Below are 26,684 nucleotides of genomic sequence, written 5' to 3' on the forward strand. Positions count from 1 at the left end.
ACTTTGATTTGTGACCTTCAGTAGTTCACTACAAGAGTCAAATGTAGAAGCTGCAACACTATAAAATTGTCTTAAGATGCATGACCGGTTGATTAATGACACTTAGTGCACGGACTGGCTGTTGACCCTCAGTACAAACAAATATTTATGTGTTGCTTGTAAATAGATGGAAGTACCAGTTACTAAGAAGACATTTCTGTACTCATTAGTGGAGTATGTTCAAAAAACAGCTATTATTGTTTGATAAAACAGCAGCCAGTTACTGGGAATAGCCACAACTGTAAAATACCTATGACATTGCATCTAAATCAGTTTCAAGGGGAACAACCACATAAAATTAATTGTAGGAAAGACATAGGAATAGACGAGATTCAGAGAAGAATTTCATGTTCAATTATATTTTGTTTAATTATTGTGTGAGCATCATAAAGATGCTTGTCTGGTTGCATTGGCAGATGCTATAAGAAAGGCACTGTACGTAAAGGAAAAGCATATTTTGAGGTTTCATTTAAAAAAAAAAATTGAACAACGTATTGTTTCCTCTCCTATGTTGTCGTGGTCTTCAGTCCAAAGACTGGTTTGATGCAGCTCTCCACACTACTCTATCCTATGCAAGCCTCTTCATCTCCAAGTTACATCAGTTTGGACCTGCTTATTGTATTTGTCTCTTGGTCTCCCTCAGGATTGGTTCGAGAACATTTTTCCAGATCATTTGGCACCCCCTCCTCATTTCCCTCATACACTTTCACCCCTACTAACTGTGATATGCATTGTATACAAGTCTTGTACTTGGGCACCCCTGCCACCCATCTCAGCGTGGTACCCAAGCAAGTGTCCTGTATAAAAATCTTAACAGCGGCAGTGTCCCTCTCAGCTTGGCACCCCAAGCAGTGGCTTCTGTCACTTGGACCTTACACTGGCCCTGGTCGCCTTCTACAATTTTTAACCCCCACACTTCCCTCCAATACTAAATTAATGAGTCCTTGAGGTCTTAGAAAGTGTCCTGTCAACTGATCCCTACTTGTAGCCAAGTTATGCCACAGGTTTATTTTCTCTCCATTTATATTCAGTACTTCCTCCTTAGTTACATGATCCATGCCCCCAGTCTTCAGCCTTTCATTTCAAATGCTTCTTCTATTCTCTTCTTGTCTGAACTTTTTATTGTCCACATTTCACTTCCATACAAGGCTACACTCCAGACATATGCCTTCAGAAAAAGACTTCCTAATGCTTAAATTTGTATTCGATGTTAACAAGTTCCTCTTCTTTAGAATCACCTTTCTTTCCATTGCCAGTGTACATTTTATATCGTCTCTGCTTTGGGCATTGTCAGTTATTTTACTGCCCAAATTTTTAGTGTCACATTTTTTGAATCGAATGCCCTCAGCATTGCCTGATTTCTTTCAACTACATTCCATTGCTATTGTTTTGCTTCTGTGAATATTATCTTATATTCTTCTTTGAAAACACCGTCCATTCCATTCAACTGATTTTCCAAGTCCTTTGTTGTCTCTGACAGAATTATAATGTCATCAAAAAAACCTCAAAATTTTTATTTCTTCTCCCTGAACTTTAATTCCTTCACCAAATTTTGCTTTCATTTCCTTTATTGCTCGCTCGATGTACAGATTGAATAACACCGGAGACAGGCTACGACTCTGTTTCATTACCCTATCAAGCATTGCAAGATAAGTCTTCTGGTCAGTATTGCTTTGTGTGTTCCTACATTCCTCCGGAACCCAAACTAATCTACCCAGAGGTCGACTTCTACCAGTTTTTTCATTCTTCTGTAAATAATTTGTGTCAGTATTGTGCAACCATGACATTTTACATTGATAGTTAGGTAATATTCACACCTCTGCTTTCTTGTGAATTGGAATTATTACATTCTTCTTTGACATCGTGCACATCAGGTTGAATTTTTTGTCATGGCCGGCTCTCTCATGGATATGTGTAGTTCTTCTTTGACATCGTGCACATCAGGTGGAATATTTTTGTCATGGCTGGCTCTCTCATGGATATGTGTAGTTCTGAGGGAATGCCGTCTACTACATGGGTCTTGTTTGAGTTAGTGAAAGTGCTCTGTCAAATTCTTCTTGCAGTATCATATATCCCATCTCATCTTCATCTACTGCCTCTTCCCTTCCTATAGTAATGGCTTCAAGTTCATATTTTATGTATACCCTCTCTATATAGATTCCCTCTGCCTTTCAGCTTTCCATTCTTTCCCCCTCCCCCGTATGTCTGATAAAACGACCAATACAGTAATATCAGAGATTAGAGCCAATAAGATGCACACTGTTAGGTGGCTACTGGAGTATAAATATATACGTACACAGTTAATGAATGAGATATTGCATGCCATGAAACATAGAAACTTTATGTCAAAGATATGCAACATTGTATGATATTTCAGTCTAGATCAGTGGTCTGTTCTTGGAAAGCTTCTATCTTGTTATCCAACTGCAAAGAGCTTATGTGAAATCTTAAGTGTGTAATTGATACTGGGTGTAGGAAAGTGCATAGTACATATGAGATGCTATAAAAAGTTCTGGAGTACAGGTTTTGCAGATGATTTAACTAAGCTGATTTAGCGTATATGAATATGTTCATGTTAATAAATTGTAATCAGTTTTTTACAACATCAGATAAAATTGATTGTTTGTGTCTCTCATATATTTACATTGGAACATGTAGTTTTAATCTGTTTTGTGTAATATGCATACTGATTAGTTCAGATGGTAATGTATTTACTTTAATTGCAGGAATGTTCAACTGCTAGCAGTAATTCTCCAGCTACTAGCATATCTCCAACACTCAATCAGCTATCACCCTGGCTTGTATCATCGGAGTCTGTCTTTCCATCTAGTGTTAAAAACAAATCAGAAACCATTATTCAGAGGAAAACTGTGATTACCACAGAACTCTAAATTGTAGTATAATGTTTTCAACATCACATTCTACATTTAGTATTTTGGAACTATACCATGTGTATGTCCTCATGAAGTATTACTGAAGGAGATTTTGTTTTGTATTTCCATTTCTTGCTATTTATGTTTTGAAAACAGTGCATACGTTTGTTCATGTGGCAGTGGATGCATGTCACTTCAAATTTTAATATATATTGTTTTCCATTGGATATGTATTAGAAACATACGTAACTGTGATAAATTATTTTTGGAACCAAGATATTTTCTGAAATAAGACACATTAGGTTGCTATAGCAAAGAGAATAGTAATTTAAATGTTATGTTTCCTTTATGAATCTCATGTACTTAATGTGACCCCTTGGCAGCCCAGTCTAACAGGGTTTTGAAGGAGTTTTGTCTCTGTAGAGTAGTTTATTATAGTTCATATTCATTCCATAATTATTTATATTTTTCCAATTTCCACTGATAATGTGCCTTGTACTAGTCCTTTATGTGTGGTACCAGTAAGTGAAAATTTAGTCCTTAATAATGTGACCGTCCATATTATAGCAGCTATAAAACTTACCTTCAAACAATGTGAAAGACTGAAATGACTGCAGTTATTTTTACTACATTGACAGATACATCATTTATCATTTTTTATTACACAGAAACACATTTTTGCAGATATCGAATGAGATTAGAATGGACAGAATAGGAGGTGAAGGAACTGTAGGTGCTATTAGCTTTGATTTTTAGTATTTCTTGTGTTTTTATGTCAATTTTTATTTTCTTGTAGCTTGTCATGAATACTTAGTTATACCACACTTGTCCTAGAGTTTACAGTAACTTGTAGGCAAAGTGCCAATTAAATTGTGATGTTGTTTATTTTGTTGTGTATACTTTGTGCAAAATCTAAACATTTTTGTTATTGTCTGTACTGATGTTGGGATATGTTAAAAGACCTATCCACATCAAAATAATAGGATATGTTTTGCACACTCTTCTTTTGAGAGTAAAGCAACTGAATTCTAAATCTTTGTATTGTGCCGATTCTCCATTTTGCTTTCTAAACCCTGTTTTTACTGTAGTAATCTGTGTTGTTATATGGTGTTAATGGTTCAATGAGAAACATTCCTGAATTAACCATAAAGAGGTTATTACCGTCCTTTGATAGTTCTCTATTTCTTGCTTATCTCTATACAATAATATTTTCTGATATACTGTAGTCAGTGATTTTGAACAAACATATACCTTATATAGTCTTAAGAGAAGCAAGAAATGTTGCAGTACTTAAATAAGAGAATCTTTGTGATATGACTCCTCAGAGTATTTTAAAGTATATAGTTGTTTCAAGGGAATATTTTATTATGTGTTTATATTTAAAGCTGTCGGTATGTACCTTCAAATCGACTGCAGATGAGATTTTTCCATTTTAATAGATTTATAACAGAGTTCACAATAGAGACTTTACATTCAGATGTGCGCTATATAAGCATGATATATGTTGTTATGCCTTATAAGTGAATAGAAACCAATAAATGAGTTTTCAATTGTGTTTGTAATTATTATTTCCTCCTCTTCATGTAGAAAGTAGAAGTGAGTTGTCATTGATCCAGAAGTGAGTCATCATTGATCTGCTACGCAAATCCAATGATTACACAAATAATTACACACTGCTGGCCATTAAAACTGCAAAATAAAGGACAAAAAATAACGAAATTTTACTAATTGTGTATGTACAGTATACTAGGAGAAATGCGTGATTAAATTAGTATGTGATTGGTGGGTCTAAAGGGTGCAAAAGTTAGTACACACAGCTGCTACCTCTGGCAGCAACATTGAGTCTAACTCAGCTGAGCATAAAGTCGAACTGAGTTTGGATGTCAGATACAGATGTGACATTCCATGCTGCTTTAGCTCTGTGCCAGAGTTCATTGATCATAGTGGCCGATGAGTGACGATGTGCCATTCACTTAGGAATCTGTGACCACATGTTATGGTTGAGAAATCTGTAGATGTGCTGGTCAGGGCAACCGTCAAAACATCATCTGTATGGAGATACATCAGGATCGTACAGGCAACTTGCAAACTTACACTGTCTCGTTGAAAGACAATGTCGAAGACAGAGCACAGCCACTAGCCTTAACTGGTCATAAATGCAATTACTGGCTTTGTGAGCCATAGATGCTTGTGTTGTGTACACAGTGACATCTTGTACCATCACACCAGGTAGTGGACGACGACAAACAAAATGTGGCAACTTTCATTCTCCTCAGGGCTGCTGTACAAAAATACATCCATCATAATGCTGTTCCGATAATTGAAAGTTGTTTTAAACACGACTTGCCACTCCCACGTCCAGTGTTGTCATCGCAAGTACCACTGTCAGCGCACCTCTCTGCTGCCACGCTGAGGAAAGCCGTGACTGTGTTCCCTGTCCTGACAGTCTAATGCTTCAGACATTGCCACACTGGATCTGATACTTGTCGTGCTTTGAGCAGTTTTATTTCCTGACTTGAGCTATGTGATGTAGATGCAGAATTGAGCAAATGATACTTGTGTCCTCTTGGGCACTAGTGCATGGGACATTGATCCTGCATAACATTGAGTGTTGCCCTCTCGAATCTGTCTATTCTGTATTTGTGTGACAGTCGTGGGATCACGACTGTCACAGGAGGAAGTAGATAGGTTGAGGAGGGTGAAGGGTGCTGGGAGAATGGGAAATGGCAGTTGGCAAGAAGGCAGCTAGGAAGAGGGGGTATTCAGACAATTTTACTTTGCGTATATGCAATAGATTTCACCAACTGTAAGAGTTGAGTGGAGAGGAGCCTCGTGTAGCTGTAGATGTAGGGAACATGCAGCAGTCCTTAGCAGTTACGAGTCCTAGGTTAGTTGCAAAGTCTAACAGAAAGAAGTTGGTTCTGCTGCTAGGTTGTGCGGGCCAGCAGTTGCAGGAAGTGTTGGGGAGTGAGTACCAGGTCACCAGCATTATGAAGCCCAGTGCAGGGTTGGCTCAAATGACTGACAGCATAGGGGAGTTATGTCGGAATTTTACGAAGGAAGATCAGGTAGTGTTAGTGGGTGGAGCAGGGAACAGTCTCGATAGGGACGGGGAATATGATGTAGGTGGTGACCTGGCAAAGATAGCTACTCAAACTCATGGCACCAATGTGCATTTCATGCAGCTGTTTCAGCATCACGATTGGCCTCACCTTAATGCGGCTGTTAGGCGCATTAACACGGGGCTGCTGAGAGCGCCGATACCTGCTTAAAGGAAGTCCCTCTAACTAAGGGCTCACCTTCCGAGGATGTAATGTTTCCAAGTAGAGAAGGAATTAGCATATTTCATCAAAATATAAGAGGTATTAGAGCTAAAGTTAGTGAATTGCTTATAGATGTTGACTTTGAGATTATTGGTACATCAGAGCACCAATTAAATAATTTGACAATTCAGAGGCTTACTTTGCCAGGATGCAGATTAGCTGACTGTTTCTCAAGGAATTCCTTGTGGGGTGGGGGAGTGGCTGTGTACATAAAAAACAGTATTCCATTTGAGTCCACAGGCGTATCACGACACTGCAGTGAACAGATATTTGAATGTTGTGCAGGGCAGTTGAATGTAGTGAAACTAAACTTCTAATTGTTGTGGAATCGGTTGTTGGTCGAGCAGTTCCCAAATCTGCAGTTAATTCAAACTTCTGAGGTCACGTTCTTCAACCTCGGTGTGAAAAGAGGACCTCTCCATATTTATTTAATGTGTCAGTACTCGTGAAGAGCAGCAGCACTTTGCTATTGTCTACAACTGTAATGAACACTGATACTTGTGTTTCAACCATATGGTGCCATACTAGCACCGGTGCCTAATGACAAGTCATGGCACTAACACTATAAATCCTAAAGCATACAATCCTACATCATTCTAAAAAAATTGGTACCCACAAGGTAAATAGTTTTCCATCTACACTGGCTCAAATAGCAAAACACTGTATTTCTTAGTGGCTTGAAGACAAACAAACATCATTGGTACTGCAATGTGATGCTAGCTTAATGCTCACCGTCTGTTCACTTGAGTACAGCTAGCCAGTTTTCTCACTTTCATCCACATAACAAAGGCCTGAGGATCACGTAAATACACCAAAGCACCAAAAAAACTGGTGTAGGCGTATGTATTCAAATACAGAGATTTGTAAACAGGCAGAATACGGCGCTGCGGTCGGCAACGCCTATATAAGACGACAAGTGTATGACGCACTTGTTAGATGAGTTACTACTGCTACAATAGCGGGTTGTCAAGATTTAAGTGAGTTAGAACGCGGTGTTGCAGTCGGCGCATGAGCGATGGTACCCACCATCTCCGAGGTAACGATGAAGTGGGGATTTTCCCGTATGACCATTTCACGAGTGCACCGTGAATATAAGATAAAACATCAAATCTCCGACATCACTGCGGCCGGAGAAAGATCCTGCAAGAACGGGACTGTTGAGGCTGGCGGAGCCTCTGTAATGGTGTGAGGTGTGTGCAGTTGGAGTGATATGGGACCCCTGATACATCCAGATACGACTCTGACAGGTGAAACGTACGTAAGCATAATGTCTGATCACCTGCATCCATTCGTGTCCATTGTGAATTCCGACGGACTTGGGCCATTCCAGCAGGGCAGTGCGACGCCCTACACATCCAGAACTGCTGCAGAGTGTCTCCAGGAATACTCTTCTAACAAGGGAATGGTCCAATGAGACATGTCAAAACCACCCTGAAATTTTTTACACAGGAAGAAAACAACGAAAGAAATGCACTGTTGAAATTTTAGCTGCTAAGAGACACTGCAAGTATTAAAAAAGAAAAAAATTGCTGAAAATTGCCAGGCAGCGATAGAAATACACACCCTACTGGCGCTGTAGCAACTGCGCATGCGCAACAAGCAAGGCGGACACACACACACACACACACACACACACACACACACACACACAACCGAGGTCGGCGGTACGTTTGTAAACAGAAGACACGAGACAACCGGATCTTCATTTGTAAAGGACGTCTCATGTTGCCGTTCGTTGATAGTTTCTTTTACACTACAGTACACAGTTACTATTCTCTCGAATTAGCCACTCAGGCAACATCTGCTTTTTTTTCAGTATTGACAATACAGATAAATGATGATGATGATTGGTTTGTGGGGCGCTCAACTGCGCGGTCATCAGCGCCCGTACAAATTCCCAATTTTCACACAGTCCAATTGTTTCGCTTTCTAATCTAACCACTGTCACGAATGATGAGACTGTGGCTGTGTGTGTTTGTCCATTAGGGTAATTTAGGTTAAGTAGTGTGTAAGCGTAGGGACTGATGACCTTAGCAGTTAAGTCCCATAAGATTTCACACATATTTGAACATTTTGAAATGATGCGGACAACACAAACACCCAGTCCCCGGGCAGAGAAAATCCCTCATCCGGTCTAGAATCGAACCCGGGACCCCGTGATCTAGAGGCAGCAACATTAGCCACTAGACCACGAGCTGTGGACAATACAGATAAAGCTGAATTAAGATTTATCGTGATTTCGTAAGGCATGCCTGCTAATAGTACCCTTTTTTCCTCCAGTTTCACAATAATGTGGAATCCAATTAACCTCAATTTAGCAATGATGAAATATGCAGAACGTGGTTTCCAGCCGAAATCACCTACTTCTCCTGAGGACGTACATATGTGTCATTAGTTAGTTGATTTCCTTGACATTCATTCGGATTATATCGATATTTCGTTTGAAACTGTGGATACGTTAGAAGAAATAGGAAATAACTGTGACAATTCCATGAATTGTGGTTCGGACGACGTCTATTGTGCCAGTAACAGTTCTGGAAAAAAAACTGGGCAGCTTTCAGCGACAAAGAAAAGGCAGTGAAATACTGGTTAAACGAAGGAGGGAAAAAACGCTCGAAGTTACGCAGTGTGCAAAGGCGTTTCCGTTTCGTAAAATCGGAGCGTGAACTATACGAATAGAAGAATCGATTACATGAAGTAAGAAATATGTTCCAAACGGAAACCCGAAACCATCCGAATAAAAAACTGTTCGAAAGATTTAGAACTGCTCGTGAGAGGCTATGCACCGTTACCGTGATCTATGAGACTGGGGACCTCCGAATTGCATCTGACATGAACGTTGCTAATTTCCAGGATTCGTCTACCTAGCTACGCAGGTTCAAGAAATCGTACAGAATAGGAAGTCGCAAAATTACCAAGTTAACGTCACGTATACGTGTAGAGCAGCTGCCAATGATACACAATGCTATAGAGAAATTCATAGCTGACATAGAGATGAAACGTACTGCTATGCCCGCAACTGCTGTTTATAACGTTGATGAGTCAGGTTTCGTGAAAGAACTGCGTGTACATCGCACTTTATCATTATCCGGGTGAAAAAAAAGACGGAGTCAGTTGCTCAATCAATGAATGCAATGATACATTCATATACGATAATGCCAGTGATAAGTATGTGTGGTTTACTGTTTCCACAGCTGTGTATCTGTCTTCAAGAACCGCAAGGCAAATTAGGACCAAAATTTAAAAAATTGACTATTTAGTGTAAAAAATCTTGTAATCGGCGTATCAAAATCTGGAAAAATGGGAAAGAATAATTTTCAACATTTCGTTCGAAACGTATTCCTACCAGCTCCAGAAACTAATTCATTGCATTTGTTGGATACATGGTCTGGACATAATGACGTCTCTTGTTTTTGTGGAGGACGACGAAAAATCTGTAGATGTAATGTGGATTCCGCCTAGAACTACTAGTGCAATTCAACCTCTCGATAAATAATTTTTTCGACAGTGGAAAGCATTTGTCGGGAAATTATCAGACAACATAATTTCCGATACCTCTCTGTTATTTCCGGTTTGTCAGCGGAACAGTATTCTTAAGCTCCAGTCATTTCTGCATTACCAGTTTTCTTCGTCACGTTTTACGAATTTGATCAAGCATGCCTGGTATGCAGTGCAATATGCAGAACAACGGCCGAGACCATTTCTGACTCCAACCCAGTTCTGTCTAAATAGATCTGGTGGTTACTGGGAAGTTGCTGACTGCATCAATTTTTCCTTTGTCCAGTGTGCCTGGTGCAAGAAAAAAGTTTGTTTATGTCATTCAATAGACACTTCGCATTTTTGTGACTACTACAGGGAATAAAGAAAGAACTATTTCACTGACAGTCAACTGTACAACACTCAAACATTACTATAAGGAATGGCCTACAGTAATTATTAAAAAACCTAGTACGGCAACACACACTTAATTTCAACAAATGACAAGTCCTCATTGATGGAAGTCGTCTGTGACATCTAACACAGCCATGATTTTATTTTCTCTGCTATCCACTTTTATCAGAATTACATGTGCAAGAATTGAATTGTCGATATTAAGTTATTTAAAAAACTGTTTGCATAGTTTAAGCCAGGTTTTCACCGGAGCAAACAAACTAACAAGCACGAGCAAAAGGGAATTCTGTCTGGTGTATCCGGTAGGCCTCTTGTAGGTCTTTCAACTGGACGCCACTGCAGCTACTTACGTGTCCCTAACCTTACCCAGTTACCTAATTGGAAAATGGAGACCTGCAGTTTAACGTGGAATCCGAACCACATGTTTTTCGTGGCCACTCCAACACCTGTGATAAGCGAATGCTCAGTAAAAAATCATAGTAAAAAAGTTGTGGTCTGAACGGGATTTGATCCCGCGCACTCTAGATCACGAAACGCGCGCCTTACCACCTTCTTTCTTTTGTTGATCTCATTTTGTTCTATATTGTTCGTGGAATTTGTTCGGGGCAACGTCCGATTATACCCGTTTAGGATCTTCGTTGATTCGTTCACTCAGTTTTTTATTAAAGAGAATAGCTAACCCTCTGACCAAACATGCTGAGCTACCGTGCCGGCAGTACCACTAGACCATTTTTGTTTTAGAAAAAAAACTAAAAACCATAATATGACCATTAGACCTTACACGCATAGCGGAAACGCTAGCTGTGTCACCTCTTAAGATGATGCTCGACGTCGGTAACTAGTGCTCTGTTTATAAATTTCCCCTCAATGGTAATGAGAAAACAGGGAAAATTTTTGACAAGTGCTAAGGAGAGATGGAGATGTTATTCCGCGTAAAGTGCACTATCTCCACGCATGTCACGCTTCCATACAAATTGAGACACTTAAATTCTTCCTTCATTTTGCATACTCCCTCAGGAACAGTGTGCTTGCAGTAGATATGTTTTGTATGTTCTAGCTCACTAACTCACTCACTAACTCAATACCACATTTTCTGATTAACTCAACCGATTTTTTAATTCATTCCAACCGATTTTTGAACTTTAGCTCAATGCCTCAGTTTTTGGTTAACTCTACCAATTTTAGATATTTACGTCGTTACCCTCGTTAACCAACCGATTTCTGAGTTGATTATTTTATTTAAAAGGTGATCGTAAGAAAAAAGTGCGCACCATTCTATAAAAGGTGATCGTAAGAAAATAAATAAAAATGAATTAGCTAACAAAGGTAAATTATTCACTTTTAGTTTTTACTTTCCAAAAATACTTCGAAAGGAAATGTAAACAAAAAGTTAACACTTCTATAATTTTTTCTAGTTTTTTATTCATTATCATAATTAACAATTTTCAGTAAGTATTTAATGTTGTGCATCGTATGTAAGATTCTTCTTTCCATACATAACTATATAAGCAAGTGTATCATTTGGAAGTTTACCATTAAAAGTTGCACAAAGTTTCATAGTAGTTTTCTGTGTAGTTACAATATTCCTTCTACAAGTCATATTGATTACATAAATTGGATAATTCGTTATGAAACTAAATGGGTTAATATCAATATCTGATTTTAGTAGAGTAATTTGTTTAAAATCGAGAAATGTATTGTAAGCTTTGAGATAATTATTTGGTGGATTAATATTCCACATTTCCTGTGGAAAAATTTCGTTTCTACCATTTTTCAAATACATATTCTGTAGTTTAACATGCTGAAATAATGATAAGTCAACTAATTGATTATTTTTACGATTTGTCTGAAATGCAACAAACACAAAATATGGCATATCAAATTCTGTCGAGTTATAGTAATTTGTGATATCAAGTTTAAAGCTCTTCTTGCCAGATAAGCCAGAAACTTCTTCAGTTTGAAGTTCCTAAAAAGAGGTTACACTTTTACGATTTTTCAGAATATTTTCTCGTTGTTCAAGTTCGTAATTTCGTTCATATTTAGCAACAGAAACACGAATCTCTATAGATTCTACAACAATTTTACCTTCTTCTGGAAGTGTATCTTTTATTTCAACACTAGCATCATTTTTATCAGCCCATCGAAGAATTGTGCCTCCAGAAATTGAACTACATGTAAAAATTACAGTTAAATCTCCTTCCCACATAATTTCTTTGTCATCTTTAAAAAATCCGCCAAGCATTGACAATGGGTAAAGTACTTCATTTCTCTTACTATTTATTTTTCCAGTGTTAAGAATATGTCCTTATAAGCTTATTTTGTCAGCAACAGACGAAGTCAGATGTAGTAAAACTGACGAGAAAATAAAAAGATGTTCAGTTGTAGATAAAATATTGTTCCCTTTCTTTACTGTTATGAAGTCAAACAGTTTTGCTACATAATTATCGATTCACTTCTTGTTTGATTTTCCACCATACACTGGATAATCCATTCTATCATTTCCAATAATACTAAAATTCATGTACAATTGTGCATGATGTGGATGAAGCCACCTATCTCCAATATTTATTTCAATTTCTGTATCTTTGTTGTGAGCATTTAAATTATTTTTAGTTTTTTCATTCACAGGCAATGAGCAAAACTGGTAACTCTCAATTTTATTCATAATCTATTAAGGAAAAATTTAATACGACTTTCTAAAGCAATTGTCGCTGTAGCACCATTAAAGTCACTAAAATTTTCGTTTTCATCAGTTACAGTAATTTCTAAGTCTTGAACAGGATCAAAAATAGAAATATTTAGAGGATAATGTGGTTCACAAATTATATGTGTCGAGCAAATTCTGCATTAGGCTTGAATGAAGCAATAATGTTAGCTTCTCTATGAAAATAATCATCATGCTTTACAAACATTCCATCAGCAAGATTGAAATTTATATTGATCAACTTGAATGGAATAATTTTAGAAACATCTTTAGCCACAGCTTTTTCTTTAGCCTCAATAACTTGATTACTGAAGCCAAGCAAACTTCCAATACTATCTGCTATATCCATAAACAATTTTACGTCACTCTTGATAACAATTCTGTTTAAAATTTCATCTGCTTTGATGTGAATATTTGGCTTCTTCAAATGAAATTTTTTTAAATTATACTGACCTACAGGAATTTCTGTTGTCTCTCCATCACAGTAAAGTTTGTTATTTTTCGATGTAATATTTGGAGTTTAAAAAGTTGAATAAAAATCGACTAGTGAAACATTAGTATAATTGGCGCAGTCAATCGTTTTTTCAGAACAGATGACTTACCACTCAGTTGAAATAATCTACTCATTTACTACTGAAAAAATTATTAATAAATGAGCAAAACTGATTGGGAGTCAAAAATAAGATTTCCAGAAAAGAAGTTGAAAAACAAACATGGTAAGTTTTTGCCAAATTCTATTCGATGTGCAGTAATTGGACCGAGTTGATGTGGAAAAACAACATTAATGATTAATAATTATATTTTACCTTCAGGATGGTTGAACTGGGATGAAATTAATCATTTGTATGTTTATTGAAAAAGTTTAGATGAACCAAAATATCAAGAATTTATAAAAAGATGCGAAAAAATTGTAGATAAAATTATTGAAAATAATGAAGAAATCATTCCATTAGATGAATGTGATGAAAATTCAGTTGTTGTGTTTGATGACTTCATTCTCAAAAAATCAAGATATCGTTAGAGATTATTTTACTAGAGGTAGACACAAAGGAATAGATTATTTTTACTTAGCTCAAACGTACAGAAAATACCAAAACAGTTAGTCAGAGATAACATAATTTTTTTAAATATCTTTAGACAATATGATACAAATATAAATCATATTTATCATGAGTTTGTTGGAGGAGATTTAAAGTTTGATAATTTTAAAGAAATGTGTAGTAAATGTTGGAATGGTCCAGCCGGTTGGCCTTGCGGTCTAACGCACAGCTTTCTGGGCAGGAAGGAGGACATGGTCCCCGGCACGAATCCACCCAGCGGATTTGTATCGAGATCCGGTGAACCGGCCAGTCTGTGGGTGGTTTTTAGGCAGTTTTCCATGTGCCTCAGCAAATGCGGGCTGGTTCCCCTTATTCTGCCTCAGTTATACTATGTTGGCGATTGCTGTGCAAACAAGTTCTCCACATACGCGTACACCACCATTACTCTACCACGCAAACATAGGAGTTACACTCGTATGGTGTGAGACATTCCCTGGGGGGTCCACAGGGAGCCGAACTGCACAATAACCCTGGGTTGGGTGTGGGGCGGCGAAAGGGTGAAGTGGACTGTGGTAGTCGTCGTGGGGTTTTGGACCACTGCGGCTGTGTTGGGGACAGAGCCTCTCTGTCGTTTCCAGGTCCCCGGTTAACATACAATAGAATACAATACAAATGTTGGAATGATGAGTTTGGATTCTTTATGATAGACATGACTAGAAAACCAAATGAAGGTAAGTTCAGAAATAAAATACAACACTTTATAACAACATAAACATTAATCATAAATGTAAAACATAAATGTAAACATCAAACATAAACATAAACATTAAACATAAATATGATTAACGGTTTTTCTTCCTTAATAAATGTTTGCAAAGTAAGATGAAGAAGTTGTTAAAAAAGCTCAGTGAAATAGAAACAAAGCTGAAGAATTGAAAGAGCAATTCGAGTTTTGGGAAAAACATCCAAGAACAGAGTATGAAAAATATAAAAAAGATGATCTTATTGATGCTATCGAAAAAGTAAAACAAGGAATTGATGGTTTAGGTGCTAATGTTTTGAAAGTAATTGAAGAAAACAGAGAAGTTGAAATCAGATGATTCCATATCGTTATCATATAGAAGATTTTGGAGATTTATCACCAATTAGACAATTAAAAGATTGGTCTGATGGTATTCCTGGCAGGCATGACTACACATTAAGTAAATCAGAAATTCAGGATGTATTGAATAAATACCAAGAAGAGAAATAATCTCAGACACAGTCCAGCAGTCATCAGAATGAAGCTAAAAAGATAAATGTTAGTGAATGAATATTTGAGTATATTAACCATAGTTAAGCTAAAGTTTTCGGATTGAAACCTGTTGACATGTTTAAATATGTTGGTAATTTACCAGTTGAATTCAATGGAGATAAATTAACAATTGGTGGACAGACATATGAAGGAACAGATGGATTAACAAGCCTCTAGTAGAAACTCGAATTGCTCTTTCAATTCTTCAGCTTTGTTTCTATTTCACTTAGCTTTTTTAACAACTTCTTCATCTTACTTTGCAAACATTTATTAAGGAAGAAAAAACGTTAATCATATTTATGTTTAATGTTTATGTTTATGTTTGACGTTTACATTTATGTTTTACATTTATGATTAATGTTTATGTTGTTATAAAGTGCTGTATTTTATTTCTGAACTTACCTTCATTTGGTTTTCTAGTCATGTCTATCATAAAGAATGAGTAGATTTATCAATTTATGCAGATATATTAGACAGTTCTGGAGCATTATATTCTGATAATAATCCAAATAAAATGAAATGAATAAAATATAAATATTTGATAAAACTAATTGTTGATGACTATTTTCCAAACTTAAGAAGACCAACTATAGATTCTGCATTCGAAATGCATCTTCCTGGTTAGCGATTGTGTGGTCCAAGAACGAAATTAGAAGAAAGAGCAGCTAGAGGAGATGAAGGAATAAATCCATTAGATGAAGCTTATAAACAACATTATATTACATACAGAGATCATAAAGATTTAGAATCTAGACACCAAGCTGATAATGAACTTCAGTTAGCTGCAAAAGAACGAAGTTGCAGGAACAGCAGTTAGAGGAATAATGTACGGAAAACGAAAATTAGGAATGGTACTTGATCCTGATGAAAATGGCTGGGGTTTATAAAAATCTTTATGAATTTTTAATCATTATAAGAATCTTTATAAATTTTTAATCTATATAAAAATCTTTATTAATATTTAATCTATATAAAAATCTTTATAATTTTTAATCCATATAAAAATCTTTATAAATTTTTAATCTATATAAATGAATAACTTAACGATCGATTATACTTTGTTGTCTAGTGGAGACCAAACCAACATTAATTAAATTAAAGTTGAATAATGAACAATTAAATGCGATTGAACCATTTTTGACTGATGTTCAAAAGAGAAAAAAAGAAAAGAAAATTGGTGTAAATTTACTTGTTACATTAGCTACTCCTGTTGTGAAAAAAATTTTTGAATATCTAACAAAAAAGAAAGAAGCTAAAGGACTAACACAACATGAAAGTGGGTTTCTTCCATTATTATTAGCTGCATTTCCATATCTAGAAACTGTTGGTTCACTAGCCGGAGGATCTGCAGCAATTGCAAATGCAGTACTAAACAAGAAGAAAGCTGATAAAGAGTTAGAAGAACAGAAAAGACATAATCAAGCAATGGAGAAGAAAGCTGGAACTGGACTGAACAAAGCAAAAAAAAATCGAAGAGTTGATTCAAAAATTTAATATTCGTTTATATACTTTTGACAGAGAAAAACTTGCTAAGTAATTGAAAATTAAACACTTCCATGGTGTATTCACGACTGATGAATTACCAAATAAACAATCAAAAATTGAATGTGGAATAGTAAATTTAGATATATGTGATCATGTTGGTACTCACTGGATATGTTACTATAAAAATGATAAAAAAATTTATGTTTGATTCATTTGGTGGTAATATAGCAAAACAACTAGTTAAATATTTGTGGAAAAATGATCTGTACTACAATAGTGAGAGAATACAAAATTTTGATGAAGTAATGTGTGGCCATTTGTGTCTATTTGTTTTAAAATTGTTATGAGACAATTATAATTTTAATGATATTTTAGATTTAATAAATTGGCATTTTTGGAAATAAAATAGGTCAAACTAAACAAACTAAAGAGCTTAGCGCGCCTGCATTCGATCTATAAAAAATAAAAAGTGATATTGATCCAAAAATAGAAAAAATCAAAAGTGAAATTGATCCAAAAATATAAAATATGATTAAGCAATTTCAATCATCATTAGAGACAAAGATAGGCGATGCAATTAAACAATTTCAGAAAGAATTTAATGCTATTTTTAAAGTAACTAGAGGTTATATTGGCTTTAAAGGTAGAAGACTTGCACATGTAAATGAACCAATTGATGCAAAGGATTCAGTGAACAAACATTACTTCTATAATGAGTTATCAAATGTTGTTGCAAAGTCTTTATACGCAACACAATTCAACAACTGTGTCACAACAACAGACTTTGATGAACAAATAAAGCAGAATAATGAAAGTTTTAAACAAAATTTAACAAGCATTCTAACACAATTCGATAATTAAATTACCAGGAGAGAAATAGAAATACTTTTTACAGATATCATAAAAGATATAGTCCAAAACTCTAAAGACATGAGTAATCTTACAGATAAAGTATATCATAGATAAACAATTGAATTTACATTCATGACTGGAGGCGAGCAAAAAATGTACAATTTCGAATACGATTCCATGCTTAAAAGAATTATTGTCGATGGTAAGAATATAAATAGAGACTTGAAATTTGATGATTTTGATATTAAAGTAAGTGTGGCTGATAAGCTATACCAAATAAATAATAATAATCAATCCATAATAGTACACAAATCAAATTTTGTAACTGTAAGATTCAAAGATTCTGTTAAAACCGTTCCTGTAGATGTAAAGTTAATTGTATTTGGTGAAATAATTTAAAATTTAATAAATTTTATCTGTATAAATGGATAACCATGCTTCGCATTTAGTCCTGAAGGAGGATCACATTTATTGTTTGAAGTGTGAAAAATTTAGTGAGAGACATAATCCACACAGAGTAACAACAAAAAATTGAAGACAAAGAATTGAAGGACTTTGCACAGTTTGTAAATCTACAAAGAGCAAATTTGTTAAAAAAGTTTGTAGTCCATGAAGGTGTAATTAATATTCATGAAGAAATTATTAATGAATTACATAAACTGATGAGAAAATTTTTTAAAAGAAGACAGGTTGTCTCTCTAGGTATAGATGATTTATGGCAAGCTGATCTAGTTGCAATAGACTCAGGTAATCTAAAGGAATTTCAAAAATAAACCAAGGATACAAATATTAATGACAATCATTGACATCTTTTCTAAATTTACATGGGCTGTTCCTGTTAATGATAAAAAAGGTAAAAATGTGGTTGATGCATTCGAAAAAAATTTCATAATTTTCTAATCTAATTATCTAATAAAACTTATTTCTTATAAATGGCGAGCCTCAAAAATCTGTATGTCTGCAAACTGGATGTTAGAGCAAAAGAAAATAGTGAAATTGACTGGAAATATGCATCAATACATTGTGAATTATCTGAAGATTTTATGAGAAAATTTCAAGACAAATTACATTGAAATATTTTATCATAGTGTAAAAAACTGACTAAAGATTTTATCAGAGAATTTCAAGATGGATTAAATTGAAATGGTATATCATCTAACCAAGTATTCTCTGAAGGATTCATTAGAGTGTTTTAAGATAAAGTAAATTGGGGAGATATATCATCTAGCTATGTACTGTCTGAAAACTTTACAAGAGAATTTCAAGAAAAGTTAGACTGATCTTCAATACCATCATTTAAAAAAATTATCTGAAGATTTTATGAGAGAATTTCAAGATAAATTAGACTGGGTTATTATATCATCTAGACAAGAACTGACTGATGATTTTATGAGAGAATTTCAAGACAAATTAGACTGGCATGAAATAACAATTGAGCAACACTTAGCTGAAAATTTCATTATAGAATTTCGAGATAAACTTATTTGGGAATAATTTTAAAATATCAGTACATATCAGATTCACTCTTACAAAAAATATTTCATCCTTATAAACTAATTGAACAACGTGACGGCATTGAATGTTCTATATGTTTAACTTATGAAAATCATTAATTTGTAAAAACAAAGTGTAATCATATTTTTCACAAAGAATGTATTGATGGTTGGCTAGAGGAAAGAAATAATTGTCCACTGTGTAGAAGTAATATTAAAGTAATTATTGAAACTCATATTGGATTATGAGTCTGATGATGATTAGGTTAAATTGTAAACGATTGCAAAAATTACTTTTTCACAAATCTAATAAATTTTTTTCTATATAAATGGAGCAGGTTCAACAGCAGTCTTCTGTGAAATCCAAATTTTGCATATACTGTAATACTGAGAAGTCAATTGATTATTTTACATTACAGAAATACACAAAAGATGGTTACATAACGATATGTAGACTATGTATAAACAAATATCACGTAAAAAATTACAATGAAAGTCGAATATCTAGCATATGTGGAAAAAGTGTTGCTAAATATTATTACAAAGAATATTTACGTCTGATTCCGAGTGAAGAACATTCGGAAATATTATTATCAATGAATAATGAAGAAGCTGTCACTGATCAAGTATCCACATCTACAAGGAAATGTAAAAGTTGTCAAGAAATTAAAGATATAAGTTTTTTTACATAAATCCTTCACATAAAGACAACTATAACAATAAATGTAAGAAGTGTACTTTAGATTACATGAAGAATAAGAAAAGCAAAGCAGCTGAAGCAGTCAAGCATATTTAACTTAATGATTAATTATCTATTAAATAAGAATTCTTAACATCTATTAAATAATTATCCTTACCATCGATCTAAAGCGAGGAGGCACTCAAATCAGCATGCACTACAAAAAGGGGAATGCTCCTGATGGTGAGAGTTGTTAAATTGTAAGATTTTTTCCCTTAATGGGCATTTAGGACACATACCGGTTTCCTGGTAGAGCAATCCATAATATGCTTTGATAATAAGTCGCATGTGGAAACAGTGTTGAGACATCTTAGGCAAATGTGCTTTTTACCCTTACTCAGTTAGGAGGAAATGAGTCACAACATATCTCTGATTCAAACAGAGTGATAATCGTCTCCTGTAGAGATTAGCAGCATGTTTACATGCAGCTTACACTGACCAGAAAATTCAGAGGAATGATGGGCTCCAACAACTTTGTTTGTAGCTTTACAATCTTTATCTGGGTTGTCTCTTTCAGGGTATAAACATGAACCAATATCCCAGTATTCTGTGCCTCAAATTTAGGAATGTACTGGATTTTAACGGGGAACTCTGTACTGTCAAAGCTATAGAACATATGAACATCAGTATCTCTGCCACATGAAGATGTGCACTCTGGATTTTTCTTATTATTTTTCTCAGAAGCAGGGATTGACGATTCAGAACAATAGTTGTCTTTCTTATTTTGGAGGTTAATACATACCTTATTATCAGATACATCATTAAGGAGCTCGAAATAGGTGGCCCCCCGTTTATCGGATTGAAGACATGTGTATATATGTCGAGGTGTAGTACTCAGCTGAGTGCTTTACCTGAGCCTCTAACTTCCATCTCGGAAAGCTTGGCCTGCATATCACTCAAGATGGAATCATGAAACCACTTAGTAAATGAGGTGCCCCACAATACCAAGCCATTTCCCACCCAAATGTACACAATGCTTGTTTCCTCCACACCTGAGTCCTGCATGAGCTCACAACGTAGCTCACTCGGTACTTTATGGCGGGGTACTGCCGATCATTGATGATTTTGAGGAGGAATGCTTTCAGAAAACTAATTGGGTCTCTGTGCTCTACTGCTGGGTTCCCTATATGAGAAAACGAGATGAGCTCCTCAAATGCAACCTCAATCACCTCAAAGTTTAGCTGGTGTCCGTGTATAACAGGATGAGTGAGGGAACTGCCGCTAGCCACAGGATCACTGAAACCATCACTATGACTAGACTGCAGCCATCCTATCAGTGACACTGGATGTAGTGAGGAAGAGGCGACACTCAATGAGGTGCACCATTCTTCGATGGATTCTTGGGTGGTGAGCATGGGATGGCACTGGATCTGGCCTGTGAGAGCAACCTGACTGCAGGGATGGCTGCCGGCGAGGAGTGCTGGCAGCTCCCAGCCCTGGTCTGGTAGCCAGCTGGAGGGATGGAAGCCCATGGCTGCCAGAGAGATGGAACTGGTGTCACAGTGGCAGTGGCAGTAGAGGCGGTGGGGGTGCTGTAAAGGAGTAGCTGTAGAGGGAAAGAGAGAGAGAGAGAGAGAGGGGGGGGGGAAGAGATTAAGTACAAATACATTATAAGCTCACCTGCTTCTGTAAAGGAAGAAAGGACACAAAAATATTAAGCTCCTCACAATCGCCTGCCAATACAGAAACAGTAGACTGAATTAGAAAACAAAACCTATACAGCAGAGGGAAAGACATACAAATTACTATGAAATTTTTTTAACAGGAATGTGTGTTTACATGGCTCAAGCTGTGATGAAAATCATTTATCACAGGTAGCTGTTCTAGGATGGCCTGCTGTTGCTTCTCCTCTCTCTTGGCCACCAGCTGCTGGTCGAGTTCAGCCAGTATCTGGGGTATCAATGCTACAAGAAGAAGAAGAAGAAGAAGAAGAAGAGTTGCCTCATGCCACGGAATCAGCACACGAACTACAGGTAGGCAGCGCCAGTGGGCTGCCCTCTGGTGGTAGTGTGCAGAACTACATCATTAGCATGTCTGACTGTGGCAGAGGCACAGTCACTGTCCACCGCCTGCAGTCCCAGCGCAGTGTAGTAATGTTGCTTGTACTCAGCTCTCAGTGTAGTGCAGTAACAATATTTCTGCTCGGATGGTCAGTGGACAGTGTATGTATCTCCATTTGTAGTGCGTGTTAGGCGGTATGATTAGAGCACCATTAGCGATGTTTTTGGATCTTCATAGACGTGGTTTTTTTGTGATTTGTTAGTCCTGCCGATCTGTAGCAGCGTTATTAGAGCAGAACACGACTGAAATCTGTAGCAGCGTGATTACATGCGGTGAGTGTTTTATATACCTGTGACGATGTTTTTAACTACCATTTCTTTCTGATATGTATGATTTACCATACAAAAGACCTTTGTTTTGCCAGATTCGTTTAGCGCAATATGTAGAGCGTTTAATGTTGATTTTGACGCCAATTTCGTAGCGGTATTGTATACGCGATCACAAAAAAGGGATCCATTTACACATTTAATTACTTTTTAATAGTTCGAAATTTTTTTCAAGATATTGCACCTATCAACAGCAGGAAATGGTGAGCTCTTCCCGGCAAGTAAAGAGATCCAATCCCTGGAAATTGAATTTTGTAAATAAATAATATATTGTTATATCCTCCGCAAGATAACTGACATTGATTTCAATTTCGTGTTATGAGATCCTTCCAGTCCAACAGGTTGGCACAGACTGAGTGACATTTCCCGCCCGGAGCCTTTCCCTCCAATTTACAACAGGGTAACACCTAGAATAAAGGAAATAACCACCCTATATCCTCCCACACCAACAGCTCACGACAGACTGAGCATTTTTTTCTGCCAGTTTCCAAGTGTGGAGGGGAGAAAAAGGGGATAGGAGGGGAACTGTTGGAGGGGAGGTGAAAAATTGGGGAGGGGGAAATCCCATGACATCATCCAGTGACATCATCAGTGGGAAGTTGCCATGTCTACACCACAGGGTGGGGGCTGGGGATTTTCCAGAGGGGGAGGAGAGGGGAGGGTCCGCCACCTTTAATAAATGAAAACTGTGCCAGAACTCTCTTTACCCCACTAATTCCATCTCAGTAGACGTGTAGTCAACGTGGTAGATTGCTAAGTGAAGGAGCCTGGGTTCGATTTGTGGCTGGGTCACAGATTTTCTCCACTGTGGAACTGGGTGTTGTGTTGTCCTTATGTTTGTATCATCATGACATACTATTTAGATGGCTGAATGGGCACATTCCGAAGGTCAATAAATTGAAAAGAAATGTTGACCTAGTCAGGTCACTAGCATGCTCCAGGTCAATTAGTTACATACTGACAGTGGTCGTCAGAGTCACACATTGGCCAGAAACCTTTCTAATAGCCTACTTGGCAGCAGAAACAGTAGCACTGGCCTTAGTGTCAGGCTGGATTGTGAGGTTTGGCATGCCATAAGTTGTAACGATAGACAGAATAACAACAGACAGTTTGAATCTGTGCCTTCTCATGAGCGTTTATCTCTGTATGGCTCCGCACATTTGAGAACCACCATCTACCATCCTGCCATCAATGGGATGGTAAAAAGATTTCATAGAACTTTTAAAGCAGCTTTAATGTGCAGTGGCGAGAAATGGACAGCCACGCTACCATTGGTTCTCTTGGGTCTACAAACTGCGATTAGGGGCGACCTAGACTGTTCAGTAGACCAGCTGGTTTATAACGAACAACTAATGCTGCCAGCGGAGCTCTTTTCTGCAACACCGGGGCAGCTCCAGTCATATGAGATGACAGCGGGCCTTCAATTTATAGTTATAACACAGAATGGCCCAATTTCGGCCAAAATCGCTGCAGGGACATAGAGATAAACCAGTTTTCGTCCATAAGGATCTGTGCACCTCTTCACATGTTTGGCTCTGTGATGTAGTAAGTGTAGTGTAGTGTAAGGCTTCCACTGTGACCAACTTACACAGGTCTATACAAGATACTTCCGTGGCACAATAACACGTTTCGCATTGATTTTCATGGCAAACAAGAAATAGTCTAGATCGAAAGATTGAAATCAACCCACCCAGATGAGGATACCACTGAAGAGTATCAGATGCCCCCCGATGGGATTCAAGAGTTCAAACACACAGGCTGAGCAAAATATACTGGCAGCATAGGACGACGCCAGTAGCGGAACAAACTATGTTACAGTTAGTGCTGGTTGCCTACATAAGGGGCAGGTACGCACTTGATTGACAGTTCCTTAACCTGTTGTTCCTCCACCCCTCCCACTCCCCTGCCCATCTCAGGAAACCACCCCCCCCCCCCCCCCCTTGTTGCTACAGGTACACTTTCAGGTCTGAGTTATTGGAATAGCCCCTCTCACTCTTATCAGTTTGATTGACTACTTAATTAAATTGATAAAATAATTAACCTCTCCCCCTCGTCACCGTTTCGGATCCCGACCTGCTTGGTTGCTTGCTTTCTACACCAATTACAAGACCAAATGTAATTTCACATGGTTTGTCAGAATATCATAGCATTTTTTTCGTGATACTTTTCGATATGAAGCACATAGCAGTATGGTACCAATCGCTTGCACAGTGTAATTCCGAAGATACAAACTGCAAAATTATTTCTCTAAAAACCCAAAACTTAAGCGAGGTGGAGAGTGCTGTAAACCCCTGAGTAAATAGAAACTTATCCCGCCTGCTAAAATCTTTACGTGAAAACTCGAAATAAATAGAGGATACTGATATTTCCATTCACGAATACCGATGTCGGTGATATAGCAGATTTGAAATCATCCTGATAGTTTACAAAGTCAAATAAGGTGTGTCTCTTGTCTAGAGAACCAGCAAACATGTCTTCCATCCATCTTTCACCTGCTCGATGCATACACTGCAATCGCTGTTCTCTCAACTAAATAAAGAGGGGAAATGTGAAGAAGTAGTCAACCAGAATATTTACATGGGAGGGATTAGTGGTCCAGCACAAAAAAAAGGCCATATCGAATCTTCTCAAATTTCGGTGGGATCACGAAAGACATCCAACACATACTGGGTGTTAGTTCGCTATTCAGACGTCTAGAGGACGACATGGTTAAGTCAGCTACAATCCTGCTTCCCAACAAGCCTCTCCAGTCAGGCAGCTCCTACTGTTAGCCAGAAACGTGAATCATTCCCGCCACGGGCCACCGCCGGCGCGCCCCGCACCCCTGGACAGAACTATCCTAGGAAACCAGTCACAAACATATTTGATCGCTATACTTACAATTAAAAGTTACGATCGCAGTCCCAATTGAACGACATTCAGCAATGAACGAAGTACCGGAAATACAACCTGCTGACGGCTGCAGCCCTCTAAATTGAAATATCAGTACCATTCTTATAACTTGACATACTTATCCCTTTCCTATAACAGTACACCACGTCAAATCCATACCTTCCTGACGACCACACATTTTCATTCCCTTTACACATGTCGGACCACACACACATGCTTTATAAACCTTATGCTTATGGTGAACCTATCACAATCCCCTACTACTAAGTATGATACTTCGCCAATAAATGACTGCTGACGATGCGAAATAACACTGAGAGAAAATCAGCGATGGGTGGATGTGTCTCATAAGTTTCTCTTGCGAGTGCTACCACTGTGTCTTAGAAAGATAGATGTAACCGTCTTACAAACTGCCAGATGTTAAAAAAACACAATCGCAATAACTACTGTATGTTACTGTCACAAGCAGTCTTGGTTCTACAGGTGCACACAAGTATCCATGTTAAAAGCTAAACTGGCTTTATAAATCGGGGTATGGCATTACCTCCAAATGACATGGTTTTTCCAAATACCACGATACTGAATATAGACGGTGATCGTAGGAGTGTATATTATCAGACCAGCAGTGCGGTTACACGTCGCCGACGGTAAAATTCCCTATGCATCTTGCAACTGCCCTCAGACTCTGCATTTCCATCCCTGCAGCTTTGCGCATGTGATATTCCAATGTAAGTCAGAACTAAGTAAAAATCGAAGAAAGTTGTATCTACCACCTTCTGCAACCTATGTAGAAACAGGCTAATTTGTGATACTGCAACAGGACTGTGTTTTGACCATTCGATGGAAACGGGAACATGTTGCCATAGCCCCGCCAACTGTGCATGATGTGTAATGTCAGCATCAAACGAAGCCTGCTCCTGCAATATGAGGTAGTATAAAAGACAGTACGGGAACTTGGGGAAAGATGTGGATTTTGTTACTACATTGTGGTGCTTCTCTAAACTACAAACAGGTCTTCATCCGATAGAGAACTCGATAAGATTTTTACCGCATCTCTCTTCTCCCATATATCGAAAACAAATACCGCATGCATCCCGGCATCGAGTACATGTGACGATCCTATTAAATATACAGGTATTGACCCACTGCACAGACCAGTTTAAAGTTTCATCACCTATACTGCAGGAGGATGACCGTATCCCACAGAATATACTGTAAATCACAAGAGACGCTCCCTGTGACCCTGTGTCATTGTTTGAAACATTGTTTCTTTCTGCTGTAACACACTTTGTACACTGCCATTTATTTTGTTTTGCTGCCACGACTTTGAGGTCTGTGTCAGGTTCTAAACTGACATTAACACGATATGATCCATTGCCCCACACAGAAAACTAGATATCGCACGGTGTAAATCATGTTGTTACTGCTGCTACCATAACATACCACACACAATATATGATTTTACATAAAAGACAGTTACAACATAAGGGAACTGGAAGAGTTTGGCGGCGTTGTGGAGAGTTTGCAAACATCAGTCCAAAGGTAATTGATGACCTCTACATTTCAACTCACCTGTCACAGTGATGGGGTAGCTGATGGCTCTGCATTCCGTTTCGACTGATTCCTCACACTGCAGTCATGTACGCGATCCGTGCTAGCCATCCCAAGAAGG

At 37.4% G+C, this 26,684-nt stretch overlaps 1 protein-coding gene across 2 annotated transcripts in view; it reads left to right on the forward strand.

Annotated features, from left to right (window-relative positions):
- The window catches only part of LOC126469685 (band 4.1-like protein 5), a 146,636-nt gene extending 142,171 nt beyond the window's left edge, over nt 1–4,465 (forward strand). For both annotated transcript variants that reach the window (XM_050096839.1, XM_050096838.1), the window contains one exon: nt 2,766–4,465. In XM_050096839.1, coding sequence (XP_049952796.1) covers nt 2,766–2,930 — 165 coding nt within the window. In that variant the 3' untranslated portion in view covers nt 2,931–4,465. The remainder of the gene's footprint in view (nt 1–2,765) is intronic.
- Nucleotides 4,466–26,684: the final 22,219 nt, after the last annotated feature.

This window comes from Schistocerca serialis, chromosome 3 (genome assembly GCF_023864345.2).
Source record: "Schistocerca serialis cubense isolate TAMUIC-IGC-003099 chromosome 3, iqSchSeri2.2, whole genome shotgun sequence".
Taxonomy (NCBI): Eukaryota; Metazoa; Arthropoda; class Insecta; order Orthoptera; family Acrididae; genus Schistocerca; species Schistocerca serialis.